We start from the raw sequence: 18,370 nt of genomic DNA, 5'->3' as shown, positions 1-18,370 counted from the left end.
ACAATATATTAATATATTGATATATTTAAATATATATTAAATATATTAGATATAAAATTTAAATATACTAAATATTAAATATATTTTTATATATTAATATATACTAAAATATATATTAAAATATATAAACAATAAATATTTACAATTTATTTATTTCTCATTAGCCTTACTAGGATTTTAAAATGATTTTTCTTTTTTTCATTTACTATATACTTATATCACAAAATTAAAATTACATTTTAAATTATCAGTAGATTAAATAATTCAACACTTTTGATATTTTGTTTCTTATGGTGTGACCCACTGGTGAGACACCAAGTTCCCTTGAACTCAATCTTAGCCATGTCCTCATGTCCTGTAATATTAAAGTTTTAACTATCAAATATTTTTCCATTTGGAGTGCTTTCCTTTTCATCATCATTATATTGTGTTGTTTTTAGTTACAAGTTTGTAAACTTGTACACAGTCACACTAATCTGGCTTATTTCTTCTATTGCTTCATCAGTTTAAAAGTGTATTCTGCCTTTTTAAGTATTTTTTTAGGCTGTGGGTTTTATGTTTTAACTTGAATCATCCTCTTGGAGTTTTTGACAGATTGTACATAGTAATTTTAAATACCTTTCCCCATGCTCTTAGTTATAATTCTTTAGATTCTTATGTAAATTAGACTCTACTTATTAACTCTGGCTTGTCAGTCCTCATTTCTCTCGGCTACATAAATGACTGTGGCTTCGTAATATGTCTCATCTAAGAAAGCAAGTCTCCATATAGCCCATTCTCCTTTTGAATCTTCTGATCCTCTTGCTAGTTTGCTTTTTCATATGAATTTTGGAATTACTTATGCAGATTCTATAAAGTATTCCTTTGATATACTTGCAGCAATTAAGTTAAACGCCTGAATTACTTGGGGATTGCTACCATTTTTTCCTGTTTAGTCACCATATCAGAGTGCACTGGCTATCTCTCCATTTAACCTACATTTTTCCCACTAAAATTTTATCATTTTCTTTACATATGACCTCCATACATTCAAGGAAAAAAATGTAAGTCAAAGATTTACTTATATAAATCTTCCAGTATGCTGACTTATTTCTACCTGATAGACTTTTATTTACAATTTTTGCATCCGTATTAATTAGAAAGATTGACTTGTACTTCTTTTCATGTCTTTGCCAGATTTTAGGATTAACAGCCTATCTGTACTACAGAACAAATTAGGTAGCAAGCCATGTTTTCTTGGGGTGTGTGTGTTATATTTAGGGTCAGTTTATATAGAATGAGAATTATTTATTATTTGAAAATATAGAAAAAATTACCTATTTTTAGGTATAGAAATTCGTTATAACTTTCCAGATTTCTTATTCAACTGCTCATCTATTTATGTTCTCAATTTTTAAAATCAATCTTCATATTATATTTTTGAACAGATTGATTTTTGAATTTCAGACTCATTGGATCATAATTATTTTAATTGCAGTTGATATATATCTTAATTTCTAATTTTCTTAATTTGCATTGTTCCTTTAAATTTATCAGTAATTTATCAATTGCGTGATTTTTTATTTATTTTTAAAAATCATCTCTTCATTCGTCCTTATTTCACTTTCTAGTTACATATTTAGTTCTTTTATTGCTTCTTTTTTTCTTTTTGTTTTGATGATTACACTGTTTGCGTTCCAAAATCTTCAGGTCCCTACTCAATAGTTTTGCATTTTTCCTTTTCTTTCTGATTAACCTAAAGCAAAACCCCTGAAGCTAGAGTGAGGGGAGTGAATTCCAGCACTGCCACATTACAGGTAGGTAACACAGAAAAAAACCTTCTTTATTTCTCCTGATCTCAGGATCCCCATTTGCAAAATCCTCTCTCCTGGACTGTTCAGAAGATTAAATGATATGTAACATACCTGACACATAGAACAAGCCTTCAGTAAACAGTAGCAGCACTTCTATTACTATCACCTTTATTATTATAAACTTTTAAATAAAAATTTTAATAAAATTGGTTTGGCCCGGTCTAAACATTTTTCTGTGAAATACTTACGTCTGTATTGCATCCCTTATTATATTGTTTTTTGTTGTGCAGAGGTATGAGATTGTAAAATGTATAATCTCTGCTTTTTGTAGTCTTTTTTGACCTAACACATGTATTTTCTATGTTGTATATTCTTTTTTTAGTAATATTTTAAAGATACAGTAACATTAAAAACATGTCTATGTACACAAAAAACCTAAACGTCCTTTTTCACTCTAGTTTATGCTTGAAAATAATAACTGAAACTGTCAAGCTATCAAATCTAGTCTGCATGTTTTTTCTATGTTTATGGATCTATAAAAGTCTTTCTACTTTAAGGAAAGAGAGCTAGAGGAAAATAAATTCTCAAATCAGCTAGGTCAACTGATATCTAGGTGATAGAGTTTGGCTGTGTTGTCCCCCAAAACTCATGCAGAAATTTGATCCTCAACGTGGCAGTGTTGGAAACTCATTGAGTCATGGGGGCGGATCCCTCATGAATGGATTAATGCTCTCCCTGGGTGGGGGGATTAATGAGTGAGTTCTCGCTCTATTAGCTCCTGTGAGAGCTGGTTGTTTAATAGACCCTGGCAGTTCTTCTCTCTCTCTCTCTCTCTCTTGCTTCCTCTCGCCATGTGATCTGCTTGTACCCACCGGCTGCCTGCCACTTTCCGCCATGAGTAGAAGCAGCCTAAAGCCCGTGCCAGATGCAGCTGTCCCAGAATCATAAGCCAAATAAACCTCTGTTCTTTACATATTACTCAGTCTCAGGTATGTCTGTTATAGCAACACAAACGGACTGATACACTAGAGCACACCTTCACTTTAAATATCCTCAAGATCTTAGCCCATCATTCCCAGATTTTTATTATTTGGCTTACTAAATATGAAGTTATTATAATTAGCATTTGTTTGAGTAATTGTCTCTCCTGTAACCTATATTAGCCTGAAGATTTTTAAATTATCATCAAAGTTCAAAATTTAAAACAGTTTATGTCTAGACACCATTCTATGGTTGTTTAAGCTTTAACAGGGCATAAATATCTTCCAATTTCCAGACTAAGATCTTTTTTGCATTTATGAAATATTTTTCACTACAATAATTAAATACAAACCCTGTACCACCTTTACACATTTTCCTTAGACATAATTACCTCCATGCTCTTTTAGAAATTTTTTATTGAAATAGTCTCACGTAGTTAATTCTTTTTCAAAAATTCCTTAATTTGTCACCAGCATCACTGTTTTGCACCAATTATTTTTTTATTCTAATGATGCTCTTACTTACCCTACATCTAATAACTTGACAATAGTCTTTTTTTCCCTCAATATGTTTTTCTGTGGATTCTAGAACTTTATTAAATCTTTTTAGACATTTAAAAGATATTTTGCCCATTCTCTGAATTATCTGTTTCTTGTCACTTTTTAATTTCAGCTATTATTTATTTTTTTCAAGGCTCTGTTTCTTCTTATAGGATGATAAAATTTTTTCTCTGTCTCAAGCTCCTTTTTTTTTACTACAGATTTTCTTTGTTTCATATTACATTACAGACCTTTCAATGGGTTTAATCAAATAGAGAAGGTATCACGTACTGCTTCCTCATATTTTCAGCTGCTGCCCATACTGGAAATTTTTTTGTTTTTTAAAGCTATTTACAGTAAATGGGTCATTCAGTGTACATCAAAATTTCTCTTCTGAAGGTACAATGAAGCTCTCAACTTGGCAATAAAGAATATTTTATATTACATGGAAGAACAGTCTTGTCTTTAAAAAGCAACAAGATCTAGGATAAAAGTAAAACATTCAGAAAAAATAAATTCTTTATTATCCCTGGAATAATTGTCAGTCCCTCAACTTGTATCTCCCTGCTAGCCTCGGAGAATAATCTCGGAGAATGTCTCATTCCTTCCTTCTCTGGTCCAGCAAGAGGGTTATGCATCGGGCAGAGCAGTAAAATAAAACACAGTCTATCAATTTTGTTTCTCACTGAAAACTGGTTTTTAAAAAGATTGGAAGGAGAAAAAATAAGAAACATGTTGCTCACTGCTAGGAATTTTCCCCTGATTATATTTCTTATGATTCTTCAAATAGCCTGTTTGTTTCCCTGCCTGCAAAGCTGAAGTTAACATTGTGAAAGGCTTTAGACATGAGAGCATTAGGGACAATATCAGACAAGTCTCAAAGCAAACAAAATTGTGAGTAAGAACACAATACATACGTGATAACAGCGTTCAGATTTCCAGTAGACGGTCAAGTTTGTCCTGAGTAGTTCATTATGAATGAGTAGCAAAGCCTCATCCATCTTCAACTCCACATGCCTTTTTTTGTCTAAGTCTGGTAAGAATTAGAAAGAAAAGTTTAAAATAAAAACAAATAGGGCACCTGAAAGGTGTGTTTGAGACTAAGTACACCTGTGTGAACAGCAGCTTCACAGAAGTGCTTTTCAAATGCCTGCACTCCAGCATCTCCAGGGTCTCTCACATCTTACTTTGTGTACACACAGATGTATGCACATGCATGCAGGCTCACACACATGCAGGTCCTCTTTTGCACAGATGCCTCTACTACAAACCAGGAGTTAGTCAACACCATTCACATCCAGTGTGGAAAAGGACCGTACACATTCACCAAGTGCTGAGACAAGACATGCACTGAATTCAGTAGTTTCCATAAAATAATGACATATTTATTAAATAATAAACCTCATGAGCTAGGTGTTTCTCCATTTTACAGAAGAATAAATTAATTCAATTAGATAATTGCCCATGGCCACAGGGTTTTTCAGTGAAATCACTGATTTGAACTCAATTTATGTGATTCCAAAGTCCAAACTTTCCTCTGCTATGTTACTTGCTGTTAGCACGGCCTTTAAAGGTGAGAAAGAGAGTTCCAGTCAAGATGGCAGAATGGACGGTCCCCAGTGTCACTCTCTCCCACAAATCAACTTACAGCTATAAAAAAGTAACATCAGCCAAGCTGGGGCGGCTGGAGCTCAGGGGAAGAGGAGGAGAGACCTATGGAGTGCATGAAGGAGGGAGAAACCACCATGAGAGAAAGGAAAAAACTGGTCTGAGGGTTTCATGCCACGGCTGCTTTAAGGCTCGAGCTGATTTTCGCGTGGAGCAGGAGCCGGCAGAAGCCGCAGCTGTGCCTTTTGGATGGAGTTGCTTCCAGGCAGCAGGGGAGAAGAGGGCCCGCCCCATGACCTGAGGCATGCAGAAGGGGACCAGACACACCCCACAACCAGGTACACAGCCAGCGCCAAGGAGCATGCCAAAAACAGCACCTCCATGTGGGTGGCCCACCACAGCCACCACCATAACCATGGCTGCCGCGAAAGCAGCTAGACGCCACAACCACCACGCAGATGGTCCGCTAGCCAGTGGAGTGCATTGACACAAGGGGAGTCACCAGCAGAGACAAAGAAAAGAGGATGTCTCTTTCCACAAAACCCATTTCAGAGTGACAGAAGAAGCATCTGCTCTATGGTAATATCGGGGGACCTGATCACACCTCTCAGCATTGGACAGGTCATCTAGGCAGCAAATCAACAGAGTAACCATTATTCTTTCAGAAGGAGAGAAGAAATCTAGGGCAATTAGAGGGGGGAGGGGGAGAGATTGAACAAGGGGCATAAAGAATAATTACGATTTGCAACGATATATATGCTAGTAATATCGATTTGATCAATATATCTCAATGTTCAATCCCAAACATATGTATAATCGATTTCAATTCAATAAATAAAATAAAATTTAAATAAATAAAGTTGAGAAATGCTGCTTTCCATCACTTGGGTTTGGAGTTCTGAGTCTCCTTCTAGTTTCCATGGCAGGTCTGGGAGGGTAAGGAGAGAGTTGTAAGTTTCAGTCTAAAGGTCAGAAAGACCCACAGCTCCTGAACTCACTTGGTGTGCAGCTCACCCATTTACTAGATGATGGTCTTAGGACAACATAAAGATGAGGCACATTCATAAAAAAGAATGAGATTCTGCCATTTGCAGCAACATGGATGAGCCTGGAGAAAATTATGTCAAGTGAAATAAGCCAGGAACAGAAAAAGAAATATCACGTGAATGTGGAAGCTAAAAATGTTGACTTCATTCGCAGTAGAGAGCAGGACAGGTGGTGGGGGGTGAGGGCAAGTAGGAGAGAAGAGTAGGGAGAGGGTGGTCAGTGAATACAAAACAGTACAGCAATAGGAACAATGGAACCTAGGGTTCTATGACAACGTAGGGAGACTACAGTTAACAACAAAGTACCACGTATCTTTCAAGAGCTAGGGGAGATGATGTTGAATTGTTACTAACGCAAAGAAGTGACAGATGTTTGAGGTGATGGATATACTAAGCACCCTGACATGATCACTGCACACAGTATGAATGTATCCAAGTATATTGTACTCCATACAAGTACATAATTATCATGGGTCAATTAAGAAAAATAAATTAAAAAGAGAAAAAGAGGGAAATACATAGAGAACAGAATAGTGGTTACCTGAGGCAGGGAAAGGGAGGGAGGAAGGGGGCTGGGGAAGGCTGGTGGACTGGCACAGCTACAGTCAGACAGGAAGAGCAAGTGCAGGTGCTCTAGGGTAATAACAGCTAATAATATTGTACTGCATATTTCAAGAGAGCCGGAAAGAAGGATCTTGAGTATTATAACCACAAAGAAATGATAAGTGTTTAGGTGACAGATATACTAACTATTCTGATTAGATCGTTATACAATATATACATGTATTGAAACAAACTATACCCCATAAACATGTACAATGAAGAAAATTTTTTAAAAAATAAAAATAAAGCCAAAGCACATTCTAAAGTTATGTCTGCCACTTTGGTAGGAAAACAAAGTGAACTGTTACTGTCTAAAGTTAAAGCAATCTGGTTCATTTAAACCAACTGAACCATTTATATTGAGATTACATGAAAAAGAAATTAGCTTCTAGGGAAAAGAAAAGAAGGGGGAAACTATTCAATAACACAACCAGAAAGGTAAGAATTTAGTTTCTGAGTTTGTAATACAGACGCTTCTTTCAGGGCTGCCCGCTAACTCATCTGAATAATTAACTCAGTCTTCACTTAGCCATCCTTAATCCCTCATTTTAAAATTTATCTCAGAGAAGACAAAACAGATATTAAGGGTATACTTAGATAACTCTTAATAATCCACTAAAGCTTTTTCTTCTCTAGGCTAAATAAAGCTTTACCAATCATTTTTTTTCTGTTTTTTTGCTGTCCTTCTGGAAAGCTTTCCATGGAAGCAGTGTTTGGGACCAGGGGTAAAACATGGTAGGTTAAATGTGTGGACTCCAAGTTAGCCCAACGTGAATCTGAAATCCATCCTGCCTCAGTTTCCTCAATAAACTGGGGGTCATAACAGTGTGTACTTCATAGGATTGCTAGGAAGATGAAATTTGATAATATATATAGTGCTTGGTCCAGAACCTGAAACCAAGTAAGTGGTTAACAAATATACATTATAATGATCCAGGCCATGTGGATCTCATCCAACACAGAGGACAACAGGGGCTTCTTTAGAATTAGGAGCATCCAGTTAAACATTTTAAAAAATTGTTTCTTCTTTTTTCACTTAACCTGATTTCCGATTTCTCTCTCTTTCCTATTTCTTTTTAATGTAATACACAATGCTTTTTGAAACAGCTCCTTAAAAATGAACTTCCAGAAATGTGGTATATATAAACAATGGACTACTCCTCAGCCATAAAAAAGAATGAAATTCTGCTATTCACAGAAGTGTGGATGAGCTTGGAGAAAATTACGTTAAGTGAAACAAGCACTTCCTTACTATTTTAGTTTTGAATTACTGATGAACAAGTTTGAATATGTGAATTATTAGAATATTTATTCATTTAACTACTCTACATAACCCCTGAGGTCACAGTAGATATCTCTATAATTTCATCACATAGCAAAGATATTAAATACTTTGTCATATCTGCCAGAATTGTTTAAAAATATTTTCATTTCCCTTGTTCGGTTCTGATGGTTCCACTCTCAAACTTAAGAGTATCTGTTGACCTTTTCCTTTATAATTTTTCTACACTTCATCCCTCCACTCTTGCAACAACCACTGTTTTTATTTATATTTCTATGAGTCTTTTAGAGTTGGGTAGAGTAAGGTTCTTGTTTTATGCTTAGATTTTCCACACGAATTTTAGACTCTGAAAGCTCTTAATTGTCATCGTTACTATGTTATCTGGGAGCATGCGGAGGAGCTCACTCCCAGCTGAACATCAAAATTACCTGGGAAGTTTAAAAAAACAACAAAAAATACCAATCCTCCGGCCCCACTCCGGACCAATGAAATCAGAATCTCTTCCTAATCAGCATGATTTTTTACATTTTCCCCAAACAATAACAAAACTCCCAAAGTGATTTAATGTTCAGCCTTGGCTGAAGTACACTGAGTGTAAGGCCAGGGGATTCTGACACCTTTCTTTGTACTTTGCAGTATTTGAATGTACTTTCTTAAAAAAACGAGTGTGGGGCCGGCCCGTGGCTCACGCGGGAGAGTGCGGTGCTGATAACACCAAGGCCCCGGGTTTGGATCCCATATAGGGATGGCCGGTTCGCTCACTGGTGAGCGTGGTGCTGACAACACCAAGTCAAGGGTTAAGATCCCCTTACCGGTCATCTTTTAAAAAAAAAAAAAAAAAACGAGTGTGTATCACTCATAGACACCTACAACGGACACAATTCCTAAGCCCTCAGACATGACCTCTAAATTGAACCTGACGCTTAGCCTCAAGAAAAAGCTATCCAGGGCCGAGCCCGTGGCGCACTCGGGAGAGTGCAGCACTGGGAGCGCCGCGACGCTCCCGCCGCGGGTTCGGATCCTACATGGGAATGGCCGGTGTACTCACTGGCTGAGTGCCGGTCACGAAAAAGACAAAAAAAAAAAAAAAAAAAAAAAAAAAAAAAAAAAAAAGCTATCCACTTCCCTACAACCAACCTAAGAATTATCAGGGGCGTTATAGGCAAAAGAACAATTCTTTCTCTTCCTGTCTACGTGTCTTGGTGAGAAAATAAACCAAATAAAGTGCCCTTCCTACAGTGCTGGGGTAAATGTGCTGTTTGTGCATGAGACCTTTATTTCATTCCCAAATATTTAATGTCTGGTACTTTACCTCTGCTCATGAGTTATCTTTGTGCCGGGCATAGTTTTCAACACATATTCTACTGCATTTTCCTTTTCAAGCAGACGTTGAGGCCTCAAATCAGATGAGTACGAAGCCTAGCAGGCAGCCGACCAACCCAACGCGGGCTCCAGGCGGCCCGAGAAGGCTGGCCGCGCTCCCGACGCAGCTCCCGGGAGGCCCGGGCCGGCGCTCAGGGGCCAGCACGCTCTCTCTCAGCACACAGAGTGACCACTCACAAACCACCTTCTTACTGAAATACACGAGTTCCTGGCAGGTGAGGAAGGCCGGCGGCGGGCTCTCCAGACCTGTCGCGGGTGCAGCCTCAGACGCACGCGCCGAGTCCCCGCGTCCCAGCGTCCGCCGGCAGAGAAGGGCCGGGCAAGGCGCGAGACGGTCCTCCCTGAACTCTGCGCAACGGGGTTGCCGGCACCTGGCCGACCACGCCGCCCGCTGGGGAGGAGCTCGTGCCGTGCCGATGGTGCTATGGTGTCCAGAGGGCCCCGCAAGTGAGGCGGCCCCGGACGAGGCCGAGCGGCAGTGTCACGGCAGGCAGACGCGCCACCGACCAGCCCCGCCGCCCCACCCTCGCCGTGCGAGGAAAGCCAGCCCCGGGCGGCCTGGGGGAGGCCGGCCCGACACGTGGCTTTCCAGGCAGTGCCCGCACGAGGTCCCCGCAGGACGCCCGCGGCCCCGCGCTCCGGCCGGCCCTGCGCGAGCACCTCGGGGGCGGGGCTGCACCGCCGCACACGGCCCTGACTCCGGGGACTAGGACAGCGACGGGCGGCCGGGGGCGGGGGCGGGGGCGGGCCCTCCCCTCCCGCCCAGCTCTATGTGGCGGGCTCAGGTCTGCCGGGCAAAGGCACCTTACTAGCTAGACAAACGTCGCCAGAAGACGCTCAGGACAGGCCGGGGGCCTGCCGGCACGGGCCGCTCCTCCGCCGCACTCCCTTCCCTCCCGCGGCCCCGCTCCAGTTCCAGGCGCCGGCCTGGCCTCTCCCTGCGCTCACCTCGCCGCCGCGGGGCGTCGCCGGGGGCCAGCAGCGCGGCGCTCAGGACCGACGCGCCCAGGAGCAGCGCCGCCAGCGCCCGGCCCGCGGCCCGCGCACCCCGAACGCCATCCGCCGCCGCCTCCGCCGCCGCGCCCGGCATCGCCCCCGCCGCCACCGAGCCCCGCCCCACGCCCGGCATCGCCCCCGCCGCCACCGAGCCCCGCCCCACGCCCGGCATCGCCCCCGCCGCCGCCGAGCCCCGCCCCACGCCCGGCCGGCCCCGCCTCGCGCCAGGCCCGGCCACCAAACCCCGCCCCGCCCCACGCCCGGTGCCGGAGTCACTCCCCGGGAGGGCTGAATGGGCGGCCACGCCAGGCCCTGCCCTGCGGGAGGCTGCTGAAGACCAGTCCAGGTTCCATAGTCGTGTGCCGTGTGTCTGTCTGCGGCAGAGAGGCCTCCGGCGGGCCGGGCGCCTTGCTCCCCGAGCCGCACTGCCACCAGCGACTTTCTGCTGCGCCGCTGCTTCCAGCCACGCACCACGTGGATGCGCGTTAGAGTCCTCATTTTCTGCTCTTGTGGAAAATGCCTGGTGAGCAAGACAGCGGAGTCCCTGACCCCAAAGCGTTTACTGTCCAGAGGGAGAGGCACGACGTAAAAGCCGCCATGTGGTACCACCACTTTTTTGTGTGTGTGTGACCGGTAAGGGGATCGCAACCCTTGGCTTGGTGTCGTCCTCACCGAGCTCAGCCAGTGAGCGCACTGGCCATCCCTATATAGGATCCGAACCTGCGGCCTCAGTGCTCCCAGCGCCGCTCTCTCCCGAGTGAGCCACGGGGCCGCCCAGTACCACCACTTTGAAGAGCCAGTGGCGGGTCTCTGACCAAGTGACATGCGCATAGACACTGAAGACTCTGAAGATCCACTCCTGTCCACGTGGATGCGTCTCAAAAACAAGGCTGAGGGGAAAATGCAAGTCTCAGAATTACAATAACTTACATAAAGTGCAATGCGCCGCAGAACAATGCCGTGTGATACGCACGAGTGTGATAAAAGCATAAAGACACGCGTGGGAAGATGAACACCCAGTTCAAATAATGGTTGGGAGTAGGGAGAGAGCAAAAGTTGAGGACCAGGCCAACACGATGAGCTCCAGCTGGCAGTGTTTCATCCCTGAAGTTGATGGATAAGTAGGTATATGGGAACACCTGTTATTTTTGTACTTTGTGTGTCTAGATTACTTGATTATTTTTATTTTTTTAATATATTTTTCTTAGAAAATCCATTGTTACAAATCAGTTATTCTTTATGCCTTTGTCCAATACCTCTCCTCTTCCCCCCTGCTCTCCCCTCTCCCCCTCCCTACTCTAATAACCATAGGTTTTTTCTCTCCGTCTGATAGATTAGCTGTTCCTCTGTTGGTTTGTTGCCCAGATGATCTGTCCAGTACTGAGACAGGTGTGGTCCAGTCCTCCCCTATTACCGTAAAGCAGATGCTTTTTCTATTACTCTCGAGTGTGCTACGTGGAGATAGGACTTTTTTCCCCCCACAGTCTCTGCTGGTGCCTCTCCTTTTGTTAATGCAGCTGAGAGTCTGGCCTGCTATCTCCACAGTGGCTGTGACTGCTGCTATTAGAGACTAGTCACTTTTGTGGCAGCCATGGCAATTGTGGTGGCTGTGGTGAGTTACCCATGTGGAAATGGTGATTGTGGTGTGCTCTTTACCTGGTTGTAGCTGGTTTTGGCTTCCCCCAACTTCATGCCTCAGGACCCCGGCAGGGCCCCAGGGTGGTGGCGGCAGCTTGTCTAGTTGCATACTTCATAATTTTTGAAAGCCACATGTTTTAGTCCGTTTAGTGCAGCTATCATAGAAATACCTGAGAGTGGGTAATTTATAAAGAAGAGAGGTTGGGCCGAGCCCGTGGTGCACTTGGTAGAGTGCGGCGCTGGGAGCGCTGCGACGCTCCCGCCGCGGGTTCGGATCCTATATAGGACTGGCCGGTGCACTCACCGGCTGAGTGCCGGTCACGAAAAGGACAAAAAAATAAATAAATAAAAATAAAGAAGAGAGGTTTATTTGGCTTACGATTCTGGGAGAGCTGCATCGGGCATGGGCCTCAGGTGGCTTCTTCTCATGGCAGAAAGTGGCAGGCAGCCAGCAGGTACAAGTAGACCACATGGCACAAGGAAGCAAGAAAGAGAGAGAGGAGGTGCCAGGGTTTTTTTAAGCAAGGAGTTCTCACGGGAACTAATAGAGCGAGAACTCACTCATTAATCCCCCCTCCCCCAGGGAGAGCATTAATCCATTCATGAGGGATCCACCACCATGACTCAATTAGTTTCCAACACTACCACATTGAAGATCAAATTTCCACATGAGTTTTGGAGGGGACAACACATCCAAACTCCATAATTCCACCTCTGGCCCCCCAAAACTCACGTCCCTCTCACATACAAAATACAATCATTCTATCCCAACAATCACAAAAGTCTTAGCTTGCTCCAGCACCAACTTAAAAGTCCAAAGTCTCATCTGAGACCAAAAGCAAAAGTCCTTCCAGCTGCGAACCTGCAAAAACCAAAACTAAATTTATCTACTGCCAAGATGCAATGGTGGATAAGACATCCGGTATACATTCCCATTCCAAAAGGGAGGAATAGGCCAAAAGAAAGAAAAAGCAGGCCCCAAACAAGTCCAAAACCCAGTAGGGCAGACATTATGTCTTAAACCTCCAAAATAATCTTCTTTGACTCCAAGTCCTGCATCCTGGGCACAACTGGGCATCTGGGCCCCCAAAGCATCAGGCAGCCTCATTCCCACAGCTCTACCAAGCACAGCCCAGTGGGCCACACTGGTGCCTGTGGCTTTTCCATGCCTATGTTGCACATTGCCAGTGGCCCTGGAGTTCTGGGGTCCTGGCAGCAACCCCACTGCCTTGGCTCTACTAGACAGTTCTCTGGTGGGGGCTCTCTGCAGGAGCTCCAACCCTACTTTTCTGCTCAGCATTGCTCTAGTAGATGACCCCAGCGGTGGCTCCGCCCCTGCGGCAGGTCTCTGCCTGGGCCCCCAGGCTTTTCCATACATCCTCTGGAATCTGGGTGGAGGCTGCCATGCCTCCACTGCTCTCATGACCTGCTGGCCTGCAGACTTAACCCAACGTGGGCGCCACCACGGATTCAGGCTTCTACTCTCCAGGGCTGCTGCACGAACCACACTTGGAGTTGCTCCAGCTGGAGCAGCTGGGATGCAAGGAGCAGGATCCGAGGACAGCTGTGCCCCAGGTCTGTCCTCCAGGATAACTCAGTCCTTCTAGGCCTCAGGGTCTGTGATGGGTGGGGCAGCCTTCCAGACTTCTGAAATGCCTGCAGGGCTTTCCTCTCATTTTCTCCACTATTAGCATCTGGCTGCCTCACCACCAAGATAATGTCTTTAGCAACCAGTTTATCTGCTTCACCCTTGCATTGTTCTCCAGCTCTCTGCTTCTTTACCGCATGGCCAGGCTGCAAAGTTTCCAAATCTTTACACTCTGCTTCCATTTTAAATTCTGGCTTTATGTTATGCCTTTGCTGCCATAACTCAGAGTAGGCTGTTAGAAGTAGGCATGCAGTGTCCTTAATTCTTTGGTGCTTAGAAATTTCTTTGGCCAAATGCTCTGGTTCACAACTCTTAAGTTCCAACTTCCACAAAGTCCAAGGGCATGGACACAATGCAGCCAGGGTCCTTGCTATGGTGTAGCAAGGGTTATTGTTTGTCCAATTCAATTCCCAATAAGTTCTTTATTTCTGTCTGAGACTTCATCATCTGCATGGCCTTTACTGTCGATGTTTCTATCAGAATTCTGCTTGCCACCACTTAAGTCTCTAAGACATTCCAAACTTTCCCTCATCTTTTTCTCTTCTTCTGAGTCTTCCAAACTCCTCTAACCTTTGCGCATTACGCAGTACCCAAGCTGCATCCACATTTTCAGGTATCTGTTTAGCAACACGCCACTCCTGGTACCAATTTTGTTTCAGTCCATTTTGTGTTGCTATAACAGAAATACCTGAGACTGAGTAATTTATAAGGAAAAGAGGCTCATTTGGCTTACGATTCTGGGACAGTTGCATCTGGCATGTGCCTCAGGCTGTTTCTACTCATGGCAGAAAGTGACAGACAGCTGGCAGATGCAAGCAGATCACATGGTGAGAGGAAGCAAGAGAGAGAGAGAAGGTGCCAGGGTCTTTTCAAGCAATGAGCTCTTGCAAGGACTAACAGAGCAAGAACTCACTCATTACTCCCCCCTACCCCAGGGAGAGCATTAATCCATTCATGAGGGATCCACCCCCATGACTCAATCAGTTTCCAACACTGCCACATTGGGGATCAAATTTCCACATGAGTTTTGGAGGGGACAACACATCCAAACTCCATCACCACAGTTGGCCAAGCCCTGCCCTAGGTGATGCTATTCCTCTGGGTCTGTCGAACGCCAATGTAATCACATCCATGCACATGGCTTTGGTAGCCACCTAGACACTGATGATTTCTTTTTCTTTTTCTTTTTTTTTTTAAGATGACCGGTAAGGGGACCTTAATCCTTGACTTGGTGTTGTCAGCACCAAGCTCACCCAGGGAGCTAACTGGCCATCCCTATATGGGATCCGAACCTGTGGCCTTGGTGTTATCAGCACCACACTCTCCCAAGTGAGCCATGGGCCGGCCCCGACGCTGATGATTTCTAAGTCCACACCACAGCCCACCTCTTTCTCCTACACTTTACTTAGCTGGCTCATCAAGTTCTGGGAGGTCCATAGCTAAACTTGGTGTCTCCTTCCTGTCCCCAGCATGCCCTTCTCCAGGGTTTCCTCTTTCTGATGGGCACATGAACAACCCACTCACTCACATCTGAGCCAATCACCACCCACAGCCAGTTCAATCACCCCAATCTCTCTCATCCCTTTTTAAATCTCTCCTTCCCTGCCGCCTCCACCTTGGTATGAATCATCAGCATCTCACCTGGACTTCTCCAACAGTTTCCTACATGTTCTCCCACTTTTTTCCCTTTTCCAATCTATTCTCCACATACCAAATCAGATCTGTTTTCTTTGATGCAATGTTTCAACACACAGAAGATAAATAAGATCACACAGCTCTGTCAAGGTACACCACATCGCATTTGTTTCAAATATTTCTAAAGAAATAAAGTATCACATACATAGTTGAAGCCCCTTTGGGTGCCTCCCAGTCTGATTCTTCTCCCTCCCAAGAAGTAATCGCTATCCTCACGTTGGTGTACATATGTCATCCTCAGACTGTGGCCCCTGGACCTGGGGCATCAGCATCACCTGAGAACTTGGGAGAAATGCAAATTCTTGGGTCATCACCCCAGACCTACTGAATCAGATATGAAATATGTGTTTTAATAAGTGTTCAGGGTGATTTGGACACATGCTAATGTTTGAGAGCCACTAGTGTATATCATTTCCACACACGCTTTTTATTTTTACCACAAGTATGTGCCCATAAATAGTGCCACATACATTTTCAAGCTGTATAAAGGTGGTGGTATAATGGTATTATCCTTTCGCAACTAGCTTTTTTAAAAGCTCAGTGCTTCGTTTTTGAGATTTATCCATGTGGACACATGCATGAAACTAGTTCACTATTTTCAGTTGTTTGACTATACCACAGTTAGTGAAACAAGTTTTGTATACATTTCCTAATCAATATGTGGGAAGTTTCTCTCTCATATATACAGGGTGATCTTTCTAAAGCACAGATTTGATCTCCCATTGCTTAAAAACATTCAACAGCCCTGCTTTGCCCTCAGGATAAAGTCCAAACTCTCATAGGGCCCCATGAGATACGTCCTCTGTCTGCCTCTCCAGCCCAAGCTTTCCACATTCCTCAAGGGCACCTTTTTGGGATGCCCAGGCCCCAGCACTTGTGTTCCTTTTTCCTCTAGACTGTAAGCTATGAGAGGACTGCCTACCTGTTCTGTCACCAATGTACCCCCAGTGCCTGGCATACAGCAGGTGCTGTTAAAAATTCACCAGCTGCCTGACCACACAGAACTTCCCCATCTTCGCAGTCTTGGCCTTTAAGCCACCTTCTCTCTCCTGTGCTCACTCCCACCGAATCTGCTCTTCCTCTCTTCAAGGCCTATGTCCCCTGGTCTTTTTTTTTTTTTTTTTTTTTTTTTTTTTTTTTTTTTTGTCTTTTTCGTGACCAGCACTCAGCCAGTGAGCGCACTGGTCATTCCTATATGGGATCCGAACCCGCGGCGGGAGAGTCGCCGCGCTCCCAGCGCAGCACTCTACCAAGTGCGCCACGGGCTCGGCCCAGCCTATGTCCCCTGGTGCCTCTAGTCCACCACCTCCTTCTCCAATCTGAGTTCACCAGGCCAAACCCCATGGTTAATCCTTCAACCCTCAAGCCCTACTTATCCCTAACCTTCCACTGGAGGTTTTGTGGGGCTTGGAGCTTACACAATTTGGGGAAGGGAAAAGGGGTCCTCTTTAAGAAAAGAATACCCAATTATGATGTAAAATTGCTAGGCCCCTTGCCAGGGTTTTGGAAGGTATTTGTGCAAATGGAAAGTCTAGAAGCTTCATTATAAATCCACACCTCCTTGTCATTCTCCAGGCCCACGTAACTTGCTTTGTCTGCTTTCTTCATTTCCACTCAAAGGCTGCCAACATCAGGCACACAATTCTACAGGACTCTAGAGTCCTATTTTCTAATCTGTGTTGGCCCCTTATCATTACACAGCAATCCTTTAATGTGTTTCTTGTTGACTCTGCATTTTATATGCCCCAATAGCCTTTTAATTGTCCCTAAGTCCTCACATCGACTTCCAAATTCTCTCAGCAAAAAACACTCTCCTAAGAATTCAACTGACTTTTACATTGTCCACTTCACACCAACTCTCTGAGGTAAATGTAATTGCCGCTATTTCCATTTCGCAGAGAAGAGAACTGAATCAGAGGTGAAGTAAATTTGCCAAGGTCACTGTAGTGGATTGAATTATGCTCCCCCAAAACTCCCTGATGCTTGAATTGTGTCCCCCAAGTTTTATGTATTAGAAAGTTAGCCCCCACTGTGACTGTTAAAAGGGTGGGAAATCCTATTACGGCAATTGTGAGGTGGGGCCTTGAAGAGGTGATTAGATTGTAGGACTGCGCAGTAATGAATGGATTAAAAATTGTGGTCAGGGCATGGTTCTGAGGCTTTAAAAGAAGAGGAGAGTCTGTCTCTCTCTCTCTCTCTGCTGCCTTTGCTTCCCCCATATTGCAATGTGAGACCCCTGGGTCACTGCTGCCACCACCAGATGGACTTTGGACTTAGCCTCAGAAACTGTAAGCAATAAATTTCATTTTCTTTATAAATCACCGAGTTTCAGGTATTTTGTTATAAGCAACACAAACAGACTAATACAGTCTCTAAACTGTACATAGAAAAGCCACGTTTTGGGCCTCAAACCTACATTTCCCCCCCTAAATCCTGCAATGCTTAATTGCTGTAATAAATTGAACCCACTGTAAGTAGCTTTTTTCTTTTAGAGGCGTTTCTCTGGACTACACGGCCCAGAGCTGAGGATAACACTGTGTGGCTGAAGGAACTTTCTTGCTTAGAAATAAGCAAAACCACTAAAACTTACTGGCCCTGAAAAATATCAGGCAAGTTAAAGACTAACAGCACGGGGTTAGGTTGGGTACAAGAAACTCAGGCACTGTTTAAACACAAAGGATTTCTTTAAAGAGTAAAAAGAAAAGAAATGAAACGAAATTACTTTCTACCAATTTGCTGAATATTTTATAGAACTAAAGAAACAGGTTAGTATCACCCGATACAATTTAGAGTAGGACCCCATTTTGCCAATAAAGCACAAGGGGACAGTAAGATAATTATTTTAAACAGTCTAGATGCTCACTTAGCTTTAGGGGTCTACAGTAAGTGCAAAGGAGAGAGAAGACGAGATTACTCAATTAAGTGGCTGAATCTTGCTTTTTTAACAAAGAGCGGCGTGACACCTAAAAGCAGATGCCCGTCCCAGGCGGGCTACGGGCATTTGTCGGGCAGGAGGAGGGCGGGGGCGGAGGTGGAGCCTCTGGGCCTGCGGCACCCGCCAGGCGCAGGCCCCCGCAGGACGCCGATCCCTCCCGCCCCGGGCCCGCGAGCACGCGGCGTTCTGCGCCTGCGCGGCAGGAACCGCGCCCTCGCCGCCC

General features: G+C 44.2%; 1 protein-coding gene across 5 annotated transcripts in view; it reads right to left on the bottom strand.

Moving 5' to 3' along the window:
* The window catches only part of HGSNAT (heparan-alpha-glucosaminide N-acetyltransferase), a 48,605-nt gene extending 38,521 nt beyond the window's left edge, over positions 1 to 10,084 (bottom strand). For 3 of the 5 annotated variants that reach the window (XR_010021793.1, XR_010021792.1, XM_063079817.1), the window contains exons 1-2: positions 4,962 to 5,027; positions 4,231 to 4,346 (exon numbers count right to left, since the gene is read on the bottom strand). Coding sequence is in view for 3 of the 5 variants with exons in the window: in XM_063079817.1 (XP_062935887.1) it covers positions 4,231 to 4,346; positions 4,962 to 4,980 (135 nt within the window). In the remaining 2 variants the exon portion in view is untranslated. Of the gene's footprint in view, positions 1 to 4,230; positions 4,347 to 4,961; positions 5,028 to 9,164; positions 9,907 to 10,044 lie in introns of those variants that run through there. The other 2 variants (XM_063079819.1, XM_063079818.1) reach the window with 2 other exon arrangements.
* Positions 10,085 to 18,370: the final 8,286 nt, after the last annotated feature.

This window comes from Cynocephalus volans, chromosome 15 (genome assembly GCF_027409185.1).
Source record: "Cynocephalus volans isolate mCynVol1 chromosome 15, mCynVol1.pri, whole genome shotgun sequence".
Taxonomy (NCBI): Eukaryota; Metazoa; Chordata; class Mammalia; order Dermoptera; family Cynocephalidae; genus Cynocephalus; species Cynocephalus volans.
Note: the sequence above shows the minus strand (reverse complement) of the source record. Positions and strands in the feature narration are given on the sequence as shown.